Genomic DNA, 14,784 nt, shown 5'->3' with positions numbered 1-14,784 from the left:
TTACCCTGAATAAACAGTGACTCTGTACAGTTACACAGTGAGTGATCCTTACCCTGCTGAATAAACAGTGACTCTGTACAGTTACACAGTGAGTGATCCTTACCCTGCTGAATAAACAGTGACTCTGTACAGTTACACAGTGAGTGATCCTTACCCTGCTGAATAAACAGTGACTCTGTACAGTTATACAGTGAGTGATCCTTACCCTGCTGAATAAACAGTGACTCTGTACAGTTACACAGTGAGTGATCCTTACCCTGAATAAACAGTGACTCTGTACAGTTACACAGTGAGTGATCCTTACCCTGCTGAATAAACAGTGTCTCTGTACAGTTACACAGTGAGCGATCCTTACCCTGCTGAATAAACAGTGACTCTGTACAGTTACACAGTGAGCGATCCTTACCCTGCTGAATAAACAGTGACTCTGTACAGTTACACAGTGAGTAACCCTTACCCTGCTGAATAAACAGTGACTCTGTACAGTTACACAGTGAGTGATCCTTACCCTGAATAAACAGTGACTCTGTACAGTTACACAGTGAGTGATCCTTACCCTGCTGAATAAACAGTGACTCTGTACAGTTACACAGTGAGTGATCCTTACCCTGAATAAACAGTGACTCTGTACAGTTACACAGTGAGTGACCCTTACCCTGCTGAATAAACAGTGACTCTGTACAGTTACACAGTGAGTGATCCTTACCCTGAATAAACAGTGACTCTGTACAGTTACACAGTGAGTGATCCTTACCCTGCTGAATAAACAGTGACTCTGTACAGTTACACAGTGAGTAACCCTTACCCTGCTGAATAAACAGTGACTCTGTACAGTTACACAGTGAGTGACCCTTACCCTGCTGAATAAACAGTGACTCTGTACAGTTACACAGTGAGTGACCCTTACCCTGCTGAATAAACAGTGACTCTGTACAGTTACACAGTGAGTAACCCTTACCCTGCTGAATAAACAGTGACTCTGTACAGTTACACAGTGAGTGACCCTTACCCTGCTGAATAAACAGTGACTCTGTACAGTTACACAGTGAGTAACCCTTACCCTGCTGAATAAACAGTGACTCTGTACAGTTACACAGTGAGTAACCCTTACCCTGCTGAATAAACAGTGACTCTGTACAGTTACACAGTGAGTGATCCTTACCCTGCTGAATAAACAGTGACTCTGTACAGTTATACAGTGAGTGATCCTTACCCTGCTGAATAAACAGTGACAGTGTACAGTTACACAGTGAGTGATCCTTACCCTGCTGAATAAACAGTGACAGTGTACAGTTACACAGTGAGTGATCCTTACCCTGCTGAATAAACAGTGACTCTGTACAGTTACACAGTGAGTGATCCTTACCCTGCTGAATCTCTCTCTCTCTTACCTTGGGGTAGTAGAGTCGACAGACTTCTCCAAGATGTAATCCTGTCACCACTCCAAGTCGAGCTGCCAGTCTCTGGAGGAGCAAACCAAAGATGGTGGATCCGAGGAGGACCCACAGCAGCTGTGAGGAACACAGGTAGTGAGTGTTAATGGTTGATGCAAATACAGTGGGCATAATAAACATGAGGATCCTGGACTGACCTTGTAACCTGCTGCCGCCCCTGACTGTAAATCTGACTCGATGTTTCCTGGGTCCAGGTACGCGATGCTCATCAGGTATCCCGGACCGGTAAACAACAGTAGCTTCCTGAAACTGAAACCTGGCTGAAGGAAAGAAGCAGAATTACATTAACACATTGGCCAGCTCACACTAATCAAACCCTCTCACAATGTATTACACAATGATCTAGATTGCCCATGTCTATCTAACCACTCAACATTACAGCTCAGAAAGAGGCCATTCAACCCATTAAGTCAGTGCCAGCTCACTGTAGAACAATCCATTCCCCAAATCTATCCCTGTTCTCCAACACCTTCATTTCCCCAAATCCCAGTCCACTTTTTCAGAAACCATTTGTGTTTCTGCTTCCAGCACCCTCCTAGGCAGCAGCTCGTTCGCACATGCTGGGTCAGAACATTGTCCCTCATGTATCTCTTTACCCAAAACCTTCAATACATTTCCCAGGTCCTTGTGTCAGCAGCCAATGGGAAGAACCTTTTTTTTGTCTGCCTTACCTAAACCTGGTAAGAAGTCTCATAACACCAGGTTAAAGTCCAACAGGTTTATTTGGTAGTAAATGCCACTAGCTTTCGGAGCGCTGCCCCTTCGTCAGGTGAGTGGAGAGTTCTGATCATAGAGTTCTGAGTATATAACAGCGCACACAGTTTACAGAATACTGATTAGAATGCAAGTCTTTGCAGCTAACCTGCTATTCAAGTCTTAAAGGTATAGACAGTGTGAGTGGAGAAAGCGTTAAGCACAGGTTAAAGAGATGTGTATTGTCTCCAGACAGGACAGTAAGTGAGGTTTTGCAAGTCCCGGCAAATCATGGGGGTTACAGATAGTGTGACATGAACCCAAGATCCCGGTTGAGGCCGTCCTCGTGTGTGGGGAACTTGGCTATCAGTTTCTGCTCAGCGACTCTGCGCTGTCGTGTGTCGTGAAGGCTGCCTTGGAGAAACCTGTCAGGATCTTGTACACGTCTGTCCAACTTTCCCCTGCACCACCACTCCCCCCGCCACCCCCACATCTCCTTTGCTCCAAGGAGAATAACCTCAGATTGTCTAGCTTAACTTTGTAACTGAAATCCCCCATTCCTTCAAACCATTGTGGTAAACCTCCTCTGCACCCCTGTCAAGGTTCCTCATATAACATAGACAAATATTGCACCCATCCTGCACAGGATAAATGACCACCTATTTTGTGCACTCACACACTTCGATTTTCAGCATTCCATCACTGGGGCCTTGCCTGCAGCTGGCTGCATCCTCAGCTCGAGAATTTCCTCCCCAAATTCTCCACATCCCTCTCCTCCTGCAAGAGACTCCGTAAAAAATACCTCTGACAGGGAGGGATGTTGCCTCCCTGGTGCTCGGGACAAGGATGTCTAGGAGTGGCTGCAGGATGTTCGGAATGGGGAGGGTGAACAGCCAGGGGTCGTAGTACACATTGGTACAAAGGACATAGGTTAAAAAAGGGATGAGGTCCTAAAAGCAGAATCTAGGGAGTTAAGGAGAAAGTTAAGAAATTGGACCTCAAAGATAGTGATCTCAGGATTACTACTGGTGCCAGTCAGAGTAGAAATGAGAGGATTTATCGGATAAACATGTGGCTGAAGCAATGGTGTCGGGGGGAGGGTTTCAGATTCCTGGGGCATTGGGACCAGTTCTGGGGGAGGTGGGACCTGTACAAACTGGACGGGTTACACCAGGGCAGGACTGGGACTGATGTCCGAGGGGGAGTGTTTGCTAGAGTGGTTGGGGAGGATTTAAACTAATATGCCAAGGGACTGGGAACCTATGCAAGGAATCATAGAGTCACAGAGGTTTACAGCATGGAAACAGGCCCTTTGGCCCAACTTGTCCATGCCGCCCTTATTTTTTTTTAAAACCCCTAAGCTAATTCCAATTGCCCACATTTGAACCACATCCCTCTATACCCATAGTGCTCATGTAACTATCTAAATGCTTTTTAAAACATAAAATTGTACCCCCCTCTACTACTACCTTTGGCATCTTGTTCCAGACACTCACCACCCTCTGTGTGAAAAAATTGCCCCTCTGGACCCTTTTGTATCTCTCCCCTCTCACCTTAAACCGATGCCCTCTAATTTTAGACTCTCCTACCTTTGGGAAAAATATTGACTATCGACCTTGTCTACGCCCCTCATTATTTTATAAACCTCTATAAGAACATGCCTCAGCCTCCTACACTCCAGAGAAAAAGTCCCAGTTTATTCAGCCTCTCCTTATAACTCAGTCAGAGAAGGAGGGAGCAGGGGCAAAAACAAAAGGTAGAAAAGGGAATAAGAAAAGTGATAGGCAGAGAAACCAAGGACAAAATTCAAAATGGCTACAGAGAAAAATATTGGGAACAAGACAAACAATGTTAAAAAGACAAGCTTAAAAGGTTCTGTGCCTTAATGCACGGAGCATTCACAATAAAGTGGATGAACTAATCTTACAGCTGGATGTAAATGTGTACGATATAATTGGGATTACAGAGACATGGTTGCAGGGTGACCAGAGATGGGAACTGAATGTGCCGGGGTATTCAGTATTTAGGAAGGACAGGCATAAAGGAAAAGGGGGTGGAGTGGCGCGGCTGGTTAAAGAGGAAATTATCACAATAGTGAGACAGGTTATTAACTCTGACAATGTGAAGTCTGTATGTGTCAGATATAGACCCCTAAACTGCAGTGGTGCTGTTGGGAATGGCATTAAACATGGAATTAGAGACGTATGTGATAAGGGAATATCGGTGATCATGGGTGATTTTAATCTGCACATGAATTGGGCAAATCAAATTAGCCACAATGCCGTAGAGGAGGAATTCCTGCAGTGTATACGGGATGGTTTTCTTGACCAATATGTGGAGGAACCAACTAGAGAGCAGGCCACCTTAGACTGGGTGCTGTGTAATGAGAAGGGAATCATTGCCAATCCAACTGTACGAGACCCTTTGGGAATGAGTGACCATAACATGATGGAATTTTTTTTATCAAGATGAAGAGTGAAGGAGTTGATTTGGAGACTAGGGAGCCGAATCTTAATGAAGGAAACTATAAGGATATGAGGCGTGAGTTGGCCTTGATAGATTGGGGAGAGTTATTTAAAGGGATGACAGTGGATAGGCAATGGAAACATTCAGGGAACGCATGGGGGAACTGCAGCAACTGTTTATTCCTGTCTGACACAAGAGCAAAAGAGGGCCAATCCATGGCTTACAAAGGAAATTAGAGAGATCCAAGGAAGAAACATACCAATTGGCCAAGAAAAATATTAGGTCTGAGGATTGGGAGCAGTTTAGAATTCAGCAAAGAAGGACCAAGGGATTGATTAAGAAGGGGAAAATACAGTATGAAAGTTACCTTGCAGGGAACATAAAGACTGACCAGAGTTTCTATAGATACGTGAAGAGAAAGAGATTGGTGAAGACAAATGTACATAAGAACATAAGAACATAAGAAATAGGAGCAGGAGTAGGCCATCTGGCCCTTCGAGCCTGCCCCGCCATTCAATAAGATCATGGCTGATCTGTCGTGGCTCAGTTCCACTTTCCCGCCCTCTCCCCATAACCCTTAATCCCCTCTCTTATCAAAAACCCATCAACCCGCTTCTTAAAAATATTTAGCGAGGCAGCCTCCACCACTTCAACGGGCAGAGAATTCCAGAGATTCACCACCCTTTGAGTGAAGAAGTTCCTCCTCAACTCCGTTCTGAACCGCCCCCCCTTTATCTTGAGGCTGTGCCCCCTAGTCCTACTGTCTTTTTTGAGCGGGAAGAGTCTTTCCACCTCTATCCTATCCATCCCATTCATCATCTTATACGTCTCAATGAGATCTCCCCTCATTCTTCTAAACTCTAACGAGTACAAGCCTAGTTTATTCAGCCTCTCCTCATAGCTCAACCCCCTCAACTCCGGTATCAGCCTAGTAAACCTCCTCTGCACTCCCTCCAAGGCCAAAATATCCTTGCGCAGGTGCGGCGCCCAAAACTGCACACAGTACTCCAGCTGCGGCCTCACCAATGCCCTATACAGCTGCAGCAAGACCTCCCTACTTTTATATTCAATCCCCCTCGCTATGAAGGCCAGCATCCCATTCGCCTTCCTGACCACCTGCTGCACCTGCAGGCTGGGTTTTTGCGACTCATGCACAAGGACCCCGAGGTCCCTCTGCACCGTCGCCTGCTGCAGTTTTTCGCCCCGTAAGTAATAGTCCTTCCTACCATTCTTCCTACCAAAGTGGACCACCTCACACTTGCCAACATTAAATTCCATTTGCCATTTCCTGGCCCATTCGCCCAGCCTATCTAGATCCTTCTGCAGACTCTCCACACCCTCCGCACAATTTGCCTTTCCCCCAATCTTGGTGTCATCAGCAAATTTCGACACCCTACACTCGGTTCCCTCCTCCAGATCATCTATATAAATGGTAAATAGCTGAGGCCCCAGCACCGACCCCTGGGGCACCCCACTAGTCACCAACCGCCAATCCGAATAGCACCCATTGACCCCCACTCTCTGCCTCCTATTTGACAACCAATCCTCTATCCACGCTAACACCCTACCCCCAACTCCATGTCCTCTGACCTTCTGCAGTAACCTCTTGTGAGGTACCTTATCAAACGCCTTCTGAAAATCCAGAAAGACCACATCCACCGGCTCTCCTCTATCCACCGCCCTAGACACATCCTCATAGAACTCCAGTAAATTTGTCAGACACGACTTCCCTTTAATGAAACCGTGTTGCGTCTGCCCTATCAAGCAATTCCCTTCAAGATGCCTCGCAATTTCCTCCTTAATGACGGATTCTAACATTTTACCTACCACAGACGTTAAACTAACCGGCCTGTAATTCCCCGCCTTTTGCCTGGCACCCTTCTTAAACAACGGCGTAACATTAGCCGTTTTCCAATCCTCCGGCACTTCCCCGGAATCCAGCGACGTCTGGAAAATAACCACCAAGGCATCCACTATCACCTCCGCCATTTCTTTCAGAACCCTCGGATGCATTCCATCCGGTCCTGGGGACTTGTCCACAATCAGCCCCTCCAGTCTGTCGCGCACCACCTCTCTAGTAACAGTAATGTCATTAAGACCCTCCAGTCCTACCACCTTTCCATCGCTAACACCCGGCAAATTATTCACGTCCTCCTCCGTGAAGACAGAAACAAAAAAGTTATTCAAGACCTTAGCCATATCCCCATCCCCTACCACTAGGTCCCCTTTCTCATCCGCTAAGGGACCAACGTTCACCCTAGCCAGCCTCTTCCTTTTTATATATTTATAAAAACTCTTGCTATCCTTTTTTATATTAAGCGCTAGCCCAGCTTCATAGCTTCTTCTACCCTCCTTTATCAACTTTTTTGTCAATCTTTGTTGACATTTAAACCTTTCCCAATCCTCTTCTCGCCCACTGCTCTTAGCTACTCTAAATTCCTCCGCTTTTAATTTAACACTTTCCTTCACCTCCTTCGTTATCCACGGCTTATTACCTCTCTTCCTACTGTCCTTTTTAACCATCAGAATAAATTTCTGCTGAGCACCAAGAAAGATCTCCTTAAAGATCCTCCACTGCTCCTCAGCAGACCTACCTTCCAACGCGCTCCCCCAGTCCACATTCGCCAATTCTTCTCTCATCCTACCATACTCCCCTCTATTCAAACAAAGGACACGTGTCCGGGAACCCACTTTCTCCTCCTCCATCTGCAACAGAAACTCCACCATACAATGATCACTCTCTCCAAGAGGATCCTTCACCTCAAGGTCCCTAATTCTACCCGCCTCATTACATAGCACCAGATCCAAGATAGCTCGCTCCCTCGTCGGCTCCAACACACACTGTTCCAGGAAACTATCCCGGCAGCATTCCAAGAACTCCTCCTCGAGCCCACCTCGTCCAACATGGGTCGACCAATCAATATGCAGATTGAAATCCCCCATAACTACTGCCGTCCCATTCCTGCACGCCGCACTTATTTGCGCGTTAACAGCCCGCCCCACCTCCAGATCATTATTCGGGGGCCTATAGACGACACCCACCAGCGTCTTCCTCCCTTTGCTGTTCCTAATCTCCACCCACAACGATTCCACTTTCTGCTCTTTGGCTCCGATATCATCCCTTGCTACCACCTTGATGCTGTCCTTAATCAGCAGAGCTACGCCACCCCCTCTTTCCTCCTGCCTATCCTTCCTAAACACTTGATAGCCCTGTACATTCATCTCCCAGTCCCTGTCACCTTGCAGCCACGTCTCTGTAATGGCCACCAGATCGTATCCATTTGTGTCGATCTGCGCCACCAGCTCATCCACTTTATTCCGAATGCTTCGTGCATTCAGATAAAGCGCTTTCATCCCAGCCTTCTTCTGGACCCTATTTGCCGTAACGCCACCACTTGGGACATCCTCAGCCTCCTCCCTTACCTGTACCCTATCCTTAACTGTAGACCTCCTAACATCACCTACCCTCGCACCCTCCCCCCCCCTAATTAGTTTAAAGCCCTGTCTACAGTCCTCTTTACTCGATTCGCCAGCACTCTGGTCCCAGCACGATTCAGACCAACCCCATCCCGCCCGAACAAGTCCCACCTACCCCAATACTGGTGCCAATGCCCCATAAATTCGATCCCATTCCTCCCACACCAATCTCTGAGCCACCCATTCACTTCCTTTATCCTGTCAACCCTACACCCGTCTGCACTCGGTTCAGGCAGTAGCCCAGAGAAGACCACCTTGTCGGTTCTACTTTTTAATTCCATTCCCAGCTTCTCATACTCCCTCCCCAGATCCTCAGTCCGCACTTTGCCTACGTCGCTGGCACCCACATGTACCACCACAACTGGGTTCTCACCCTCCCACTCCAGATTCCTCTGCAGCCCAGCTGCGACATCCTGTACCCGAGCACCAGGCAGACAACACACCCTTCTGTGCACTTTGTCATTGTGACAAAGGACAGTGTCAATACCCTTCACCCCACTATCCCCAATCACTACTACGTTCCTTTTCCCCTTCTCTTTGCCTATGTCCTGCTGCATCACTGTACCGTGTGCAGTTTGCTCACCAACCTCACCTGCCTCGTCCTCTTCCAGACTGGAAGCAAGAACCTCAAACCTGTTATGCAGATTAAGAGGCTGAGGCCTCCGCTCCTCACCCCCCTTCCTCCTCCCAGCAGCCCCCTTTTGTTCCTGACCCTTAGATTTAGACAGTCTAGGGGGGGTGGATGTCACTTGCACCCCATTGACAATGACACCCTCTCTCCCCCTGATGAGCCTCAGTGTCTGTAGCTCAGAGGCCAGCTCATCCACCTTGAGCTGGAGCTCCTCCAGCAACCTGCACTTACTGCAGACATGGCCACTGGGAAGGACCCTGGGGTCCACCAGTTCCCACATCATACAGGAACCGCACATCACATGCCCCTCCATTATTCAATATAATTTGTTTTGGGAAAAAATTTTTTCCTTGTTTTTTGCTGTAGTAGTTTTGAAAAAGAAATTTTTTTTTTTCCTTGTTCTTTCAACCTGGCCTTTTTTCCCTCAAGCCCTTTTTGATATTAAGCCCTAATAGCTCACTCTGCTTCCCTCTCACTCCACTGCCCGCTCCGACGCTGCCCGCTATCGACACCAGGCCTCCTTTTAAACTTGGCGCTGATTTAAAGCTGATGGGCCACAACTGCCTGATAATCACTCCCTCACAATTCTTAAAGCAGTAAATACAATAAGTAAATGCTTTAAACAGTTCTACAAAGAACAAAGTGCTTTAAACTTATTTTAAACAGGTTTTTAACAGGTAAAGTCTTAGCTTTCTCTCTGATGCTCCTTCCTCGTCTGCTCCAGCAAACAATGTAGGTCCCCTACAGACAGAAATGGGGGAATGTATAATAGGGGAGAAAGAAATAGCCAAATGACTGAATACAAACTTTGGTTCTGTCTTCACAAAAGAGGACACAAACCAAATACCAGAAATGTTGGAGAATGCAAGATATAGTGAGAAGGAAGAACTGAGGGAGATCAATATTAGTAGGGAAATGGTGCTGGGAAAGTTGAAGGGATTGAAGGTGGGAGTGTGGAATGAGCTGTCGGATAAAGTGGTAAATGCGGGGTCACTTTTAACATTTAAGAAAAACTTGGACGGGTTCATGGGTGAGAGGGGTGTGGAGGGATATGGTCCAAGTGCAGGTCAGTGGGACTAGGCAGAAAAATGGTTCGGCACAGACAAGAAGGGCCAAAAGGCCTGTTTCTGAGCTGTAATTTTCTATGGTTCTCTGGTTTATCTCTTTTTTCCTCAATCAGATGGATAATGTTCAGATAATGATGGATAGAAAATTGGTTGGCAGAGAAGAAACAAAACGTACAAATTAAGGAGTGCTTTCCAAATTGGTAGGCAATAACTAGTGGGGATGCCACAGGGATTGGTGCTGGGACCCCAGCTGTTCACAATGTATTAATGATTTGGATGAGGGAACAAAATGTAACATCTCAAAGTTTGCAGATGATACCAAGTTGGGTGGGAGGGTGAACTGTGACGAGGATGCAGAGATCCTTCAGAATGATCTGGACAGGTTGGGCGAGTGGGCTAATCAATATCAGATGCAGTATAATTTAGATAAATGTGAGGTTATTCACTTTGGAAGCAAAAACAAGAAGGCAGATTACTACCTGAATGGGTGTAAATTGGGAGAGGGGAGTGTGCAGAGGGATCTGGGTGTCCTTGTGCACCACTCACTGAAGGTAAGCGTGCAGGTGCAGCAGGCGGTAAAGAAGGCCAGTGGTATGTTGGCCTTCATTGTGAGAGGTTTCGAGTACAGGAGCAGGGATGTGTTGTTACAATTATACAGGGGCCTTGGTGAAGCTACACCTAGAGTATTGTGTGCGGTTTTGGTCTCCTTTTCTGAGGAAGGATGTTCTTGCTCTCGAGGGAGTGCAGCAAAGGTTTACCAGGCTGATTCCGGGAATGGCGGGACTGATGTATGAAGAGAGATTGACCAGGTTAGGATTGTTTTCACTGGAGTTCAGACGAATGAGGGGGGGATCTCAAACAGATTTATAAAATCCTAATAGGGCTAGACAGAGTAGATGCAGGGAGGGTATTCCCAATAGTGGGGGAGTCCAGAACCTGCAGAGCTGGGCCGAGAGGTGGCAAATAGAGTTTAATCTTACAGATTACTAGGCTTACCTATAACCCTCTATCCTAATAAGTTCCAAGTACTTTTCTAAAAATCTCTTAAAACACTCTATCGAATCCGCCTCCACCGCCATTGCTGGCAGTCGATTCCTTGCACCCACCACTCTCTGAGTGAAAAACATCTCCTCTGTACCTACTCCCCAACACCTTAAACCTGTATCCTCTTGTGGCAGCCATTTCAGCCCTGGGGAAAATCCTCCAAGAGTCCACCTGATCAAACCTCTTATCATCTTATACACCTCTATCAGGTCACCTCTCATCCTTCATCTCTCCAAGGAGAAAAGGCCAAACTCCCTCAACCTATCCTCATATGGCATGCCACCCAATCCAGGCAACATCCTTGTAAATCTCCTCTGCACCCTTTCTATGGCTTCCACATCCTTTATGTAATGAGGCGACCAGAACTGAGCACAGTACTCCAAGTGGGGTCTGACCAGGGTCTGAGCAGCTGCAGCATTATCTCCCGACTCCTAAACTCAAATCCTCGATTGATGAAGGTTAGTACACCATACACCTTCTTAACCACAGCTTCAACCTGCGCAGCTGCTTTGAGCGTCCTATGAACTCGGACCCCAAGATCCTTCTGATCTTCCACACTGCCAAGAGTCCTATATTGGATTCTGTCATCCTACTTGACCTGCCAAAATGAACCACTTCAACTTTTATGAATAAGTGGATGATGGATTTCAATTCCATTTTCTCCACATTCTCCCCATATCCCTGAGAGATCAAAAACTATCTGTCTCAGCTTAAACCTGTATATTGCTGGAGTATCCACATCCCTCTGAGGTAGAAAATTCAAATAATTCCTTGCCCCTAGAGGCTTACATTAACACAACAATGAAGCTACTGTGAAAATCCCCTAGTTGCCACACTCCAGCACCTGTTTGGTTACACTGAGGGAGGATTTAGCATGGTCAAACCACCTAACCAGCACATCTTTCGAACTATGGGAGGAAACTGGAGAACAATTGGTCAGAACATTGAATACAGGAGTTGGGACGTCTTGTTGAAGTTGTACAAGACATTGGTAAGGCTGTACATGTGCATAGATCCCTGAAAGTTGGCACCCAGGTTGATAAGGTTGTTAAGAAGGCGTACGGTGTGTTAGGTTTTATTGGTAGAGGGATTGAATTTCGGAGTTGTGAGATCATGTTACAACTGTACAAAACTCTGGTGCGGCTGCGCTTGGAGTATTGTGTACAGTTCTGGTCGCCGCATTATAAGAAAGGTGTGGAGGCATTGGAAAGGGTGCAGAGGAGGTTTACCAGGATGTTGCCTGGTATGGTGGGAAGGTCTTATGAGGAAAGGCTGAGGGACTTGAGGTTATTTTCATTGGAGAGAAGAAGGTTACGAGGTGACCTGATTGAGGCATTCAAGATGATCAAAGGATTGGATAGGGTGGACAGTGAGAGCCTTTTACCTCAGATGGTGATGGCTAACACAAGGGGACATAGCTTTAAATTAAGGGGTGGTAATTATAGGACGGATGTCAGAGGTAGGTTCTTTACTCAGAGGGTAGTAAGGGCGTGGAATGCCCTGCCTGCAGCAGTTGTGGACTCTCCAACTTTAAGGGTGTTCAAATGATCAGTGGATAGGCATATGGATAACATTGGAATAGTTTAGGTTAGAGGGTCATTAGACTGGTCCCACTGGTCGGCGCAACATCGAGGGCCGAAGGGCCTGTACTGCGCTGTAATGTTCTATGTTCTAGAACCAGAGTCCCAATCTGAAGATTCGGGGTAGACCATTTACGATGGAGGTGAGCAGACATTTCTTCACCCAGAGAGTGGGCAGTCTGTGGAATTCATTACCACAGGAAGTAGTTGATGCCAAAACATTGAATGTATTCTAAAGGCAGCTGGATACAGCATTTGGGGCAAATGGGATCAAAGGTTATGGGGAGAAAGCAGGATTAGGCTATTGAGTTGGATCTTTTTTCTATGGAGCGTAGGAGGCTGAGGGGTGATTTTATAGAGATCTATAAAATAATGAGGGGCACAGATCAGCTAAATAGTCAATATCTTTTCCCAAAGATGGGGGAGTCTAAAACTAGAGGGCATCGGTTTAAGGTGAGAGGGGAGAGATACAAAAGGGTCCAAAGGGTCCAAGGGTCCACAGAGGGTGGTGAGTGTCTGGAACGAGCTGCCAGAGGCAGTAGTAGAGGCGGGTACAATTTTGTCTTTTGAAAAGCATTTAGACAGTCACATGGGTATGATGGGTATAGAGGGATATGGGCCAAATGCAGGCAATTGGGATTAGCTTAGGGGTTAAAAAATGAGCAGTATGGACAAGTTGGGCCAAAGGGCCTGTTTTCGTGCTGTAAACCTCTGTGACTCTATGACATCTGGAGAAAACCCATGCAGACACGAGGAGAACATGCAGACTCCACACAGACAGTGATCCAAGCCAGGAATTGAATGCAGGTCCCTGATGCCTTGGGGCAACAGTTCTAACCCACTGTGCCACCGTGCCACCAGCTTCCAGATTTTAAGATTATCACGACTGTGTGATAATCGACACCTGTTTTGTAGAAAATGTTAACTCATTCAGACTTACCTGTTACATTTTGAGTTGAAGTGCTTATGATTAGTTATACTTAAGTTCCATATTAATTATACACAACTGTTTCTGATAATTTGACTTTTCTCTGGATATAATTGGTCTTGATATTTAATCGATAGAATAAGCTGAGTTTCCTTACTGTAAATAGGTTAGTATCAGATCGAGGTGCGGTGTTAGGCAGAGAGTTTCTGGCAGCTCGGTTTTACTAACTCTTGCTGACAGAGTGACCCGTGTAGAAACGGGATGGAGATTGCAGCAAATAAGCTGAGACTGTGGAAGAGGAGGAAATTTGAGTTTACCGTTCCTGTATCAGGAATTGAAATCCTCTCATCCAGGTATGTTTGATCTGTCGATCTGTTGTCAGACGCTGGGGGGTCATAGGATTCTTCCTCACTGCTCCCATTCTTATCGTGCTGGGAGATATCTTCATCCCCAATCATCACCGGCTCTGTGAAGAATTTGATTGTGTTAGTCTGCAGTGTGTATGTGATCCCACAAGGAGAGAGAGAGAGAGAGACAGAGGTACCTAAGAGAGAGAAATCCCAATGGGAGAGAGAGACATCCCACAGGGAGAGAGAGAGATCCCAATGGGAGAGAGAGACATCCCACAGAGAGAGAGTGATCCCAATGGGGGAGAGAGAGAGAGATCCCACAGAGAGAGAGAGATCCCACAGGGGGAGAGAAAGAGAGAGAGAGAGATCTCACAGGGAGAGAGAGATCCCAATGGGAGAGAGAGAGACATCCCACAGAGAGAGAGTGATCCCAGTGGGGGAGAGAGAGAGAGATCCCAGAGAGAGAGAGAGAGATCCTACAGGGGGAGAGAAAGAGAGAGAGAGAGATCTCACAGGGAAAGAGAGATCCCAATGGGAGAGAGAGAGATCCCAATGGGAGAGAGAGAGATCCCAATGGGAGAAAGAGAGATCCCAATGGGAGAGAGAGAGATCCCAATGGGAGAAAGAGAGATCCCACAGAGAGACAGAGATCCCAATGGGGGAGAGAGAGACAGATCCCACAGAGAGGTGGGGGAGATCCCAATAGGAGAGAGAGAGCCACCTGATGAGTGGCAGATGGAGTTTAATTTAGACAAATGCGAGGTGATGCATTTTGGTAGATTGAACCAGGGCAGGACTTACTCAGTTAATGGTAGGGCGTTGGGGAGAGTTACAGAACAAAGAGGTCTAGGGATACATGTTCATAGCTCCTTGAAAGTGGAGTCCCAGGTGGACAGAGTGGTGAAGAAGGCATTCAGCATGCTTGGTTTCATCGGTCAGAACATTGAATACAGGAGTTGGGACGTCTTGTTGAAGTTGTACAAGACATTGGTAAGGCCACACTTGGAATATTGTGTGCAATTCTGGTCACCCTATTATAGAAAGGATATTATTAAACTAGAAAGAGTGCAGAAAATATTTACGAGGATGCTACC

The 14,784-nt window shown here is 46.6% G+C and overlaps 1 protein-coding gene across 1 annotated transcript in view; it reads right to left on the bottom strand.

Moving 5' to 3' along the window:
• The window catches only part of LOC145349794 (natural resistance-associated macrophage protein 1-like), a 44,353-nt gene extending 30,553 nt beyond the window's left edge, over positions 1–13,800 (bottom strand). The window contains exons 1-3 of the mRNA XM_080198339.1: positions 13,658–13,800; positions 1,592–1,714; positions 1,392–1,511 (exon numbers count right to left, since the gene is read on the bottom strand). Coding sequence (XP_080054465.1) covers positions 1,392–1,511; positions 1,592–1,714; positions 13,658–13,798 — 384 coding nt within the window. The 5' untranslated portion in view covers positions 13,799–13,800. The remainder of the gene's footprint in view (positions 1–1,391; positions 1,512–1,591; positions 1,715–13,657) is intronic.
• Between the last annotated feature and the right edge of the window lie 984 nt (positions 13,801–14,784).

This window comes from Carcharhinus amblyrhynchos, chromosome 11 (assembly GCF_965287045.1).
Source record: "Carcharhinus amblyrhynchos chromosome 11, sCarAmb.v2.hapA, whole genome shotgun sequence".
NCBI lineage: Eukaryota > Metazoa > Chordata > Chondrichthyes > Carcharhiniformes > Carcharhinidae > Carcharhinus > Carcharhinus amblyrhynchos.
The sequence above is the reverse complement of the archived record's forward strand: the minus strand, read 5'-3'. Positions and strand labels throughout refer to the sequence as shown.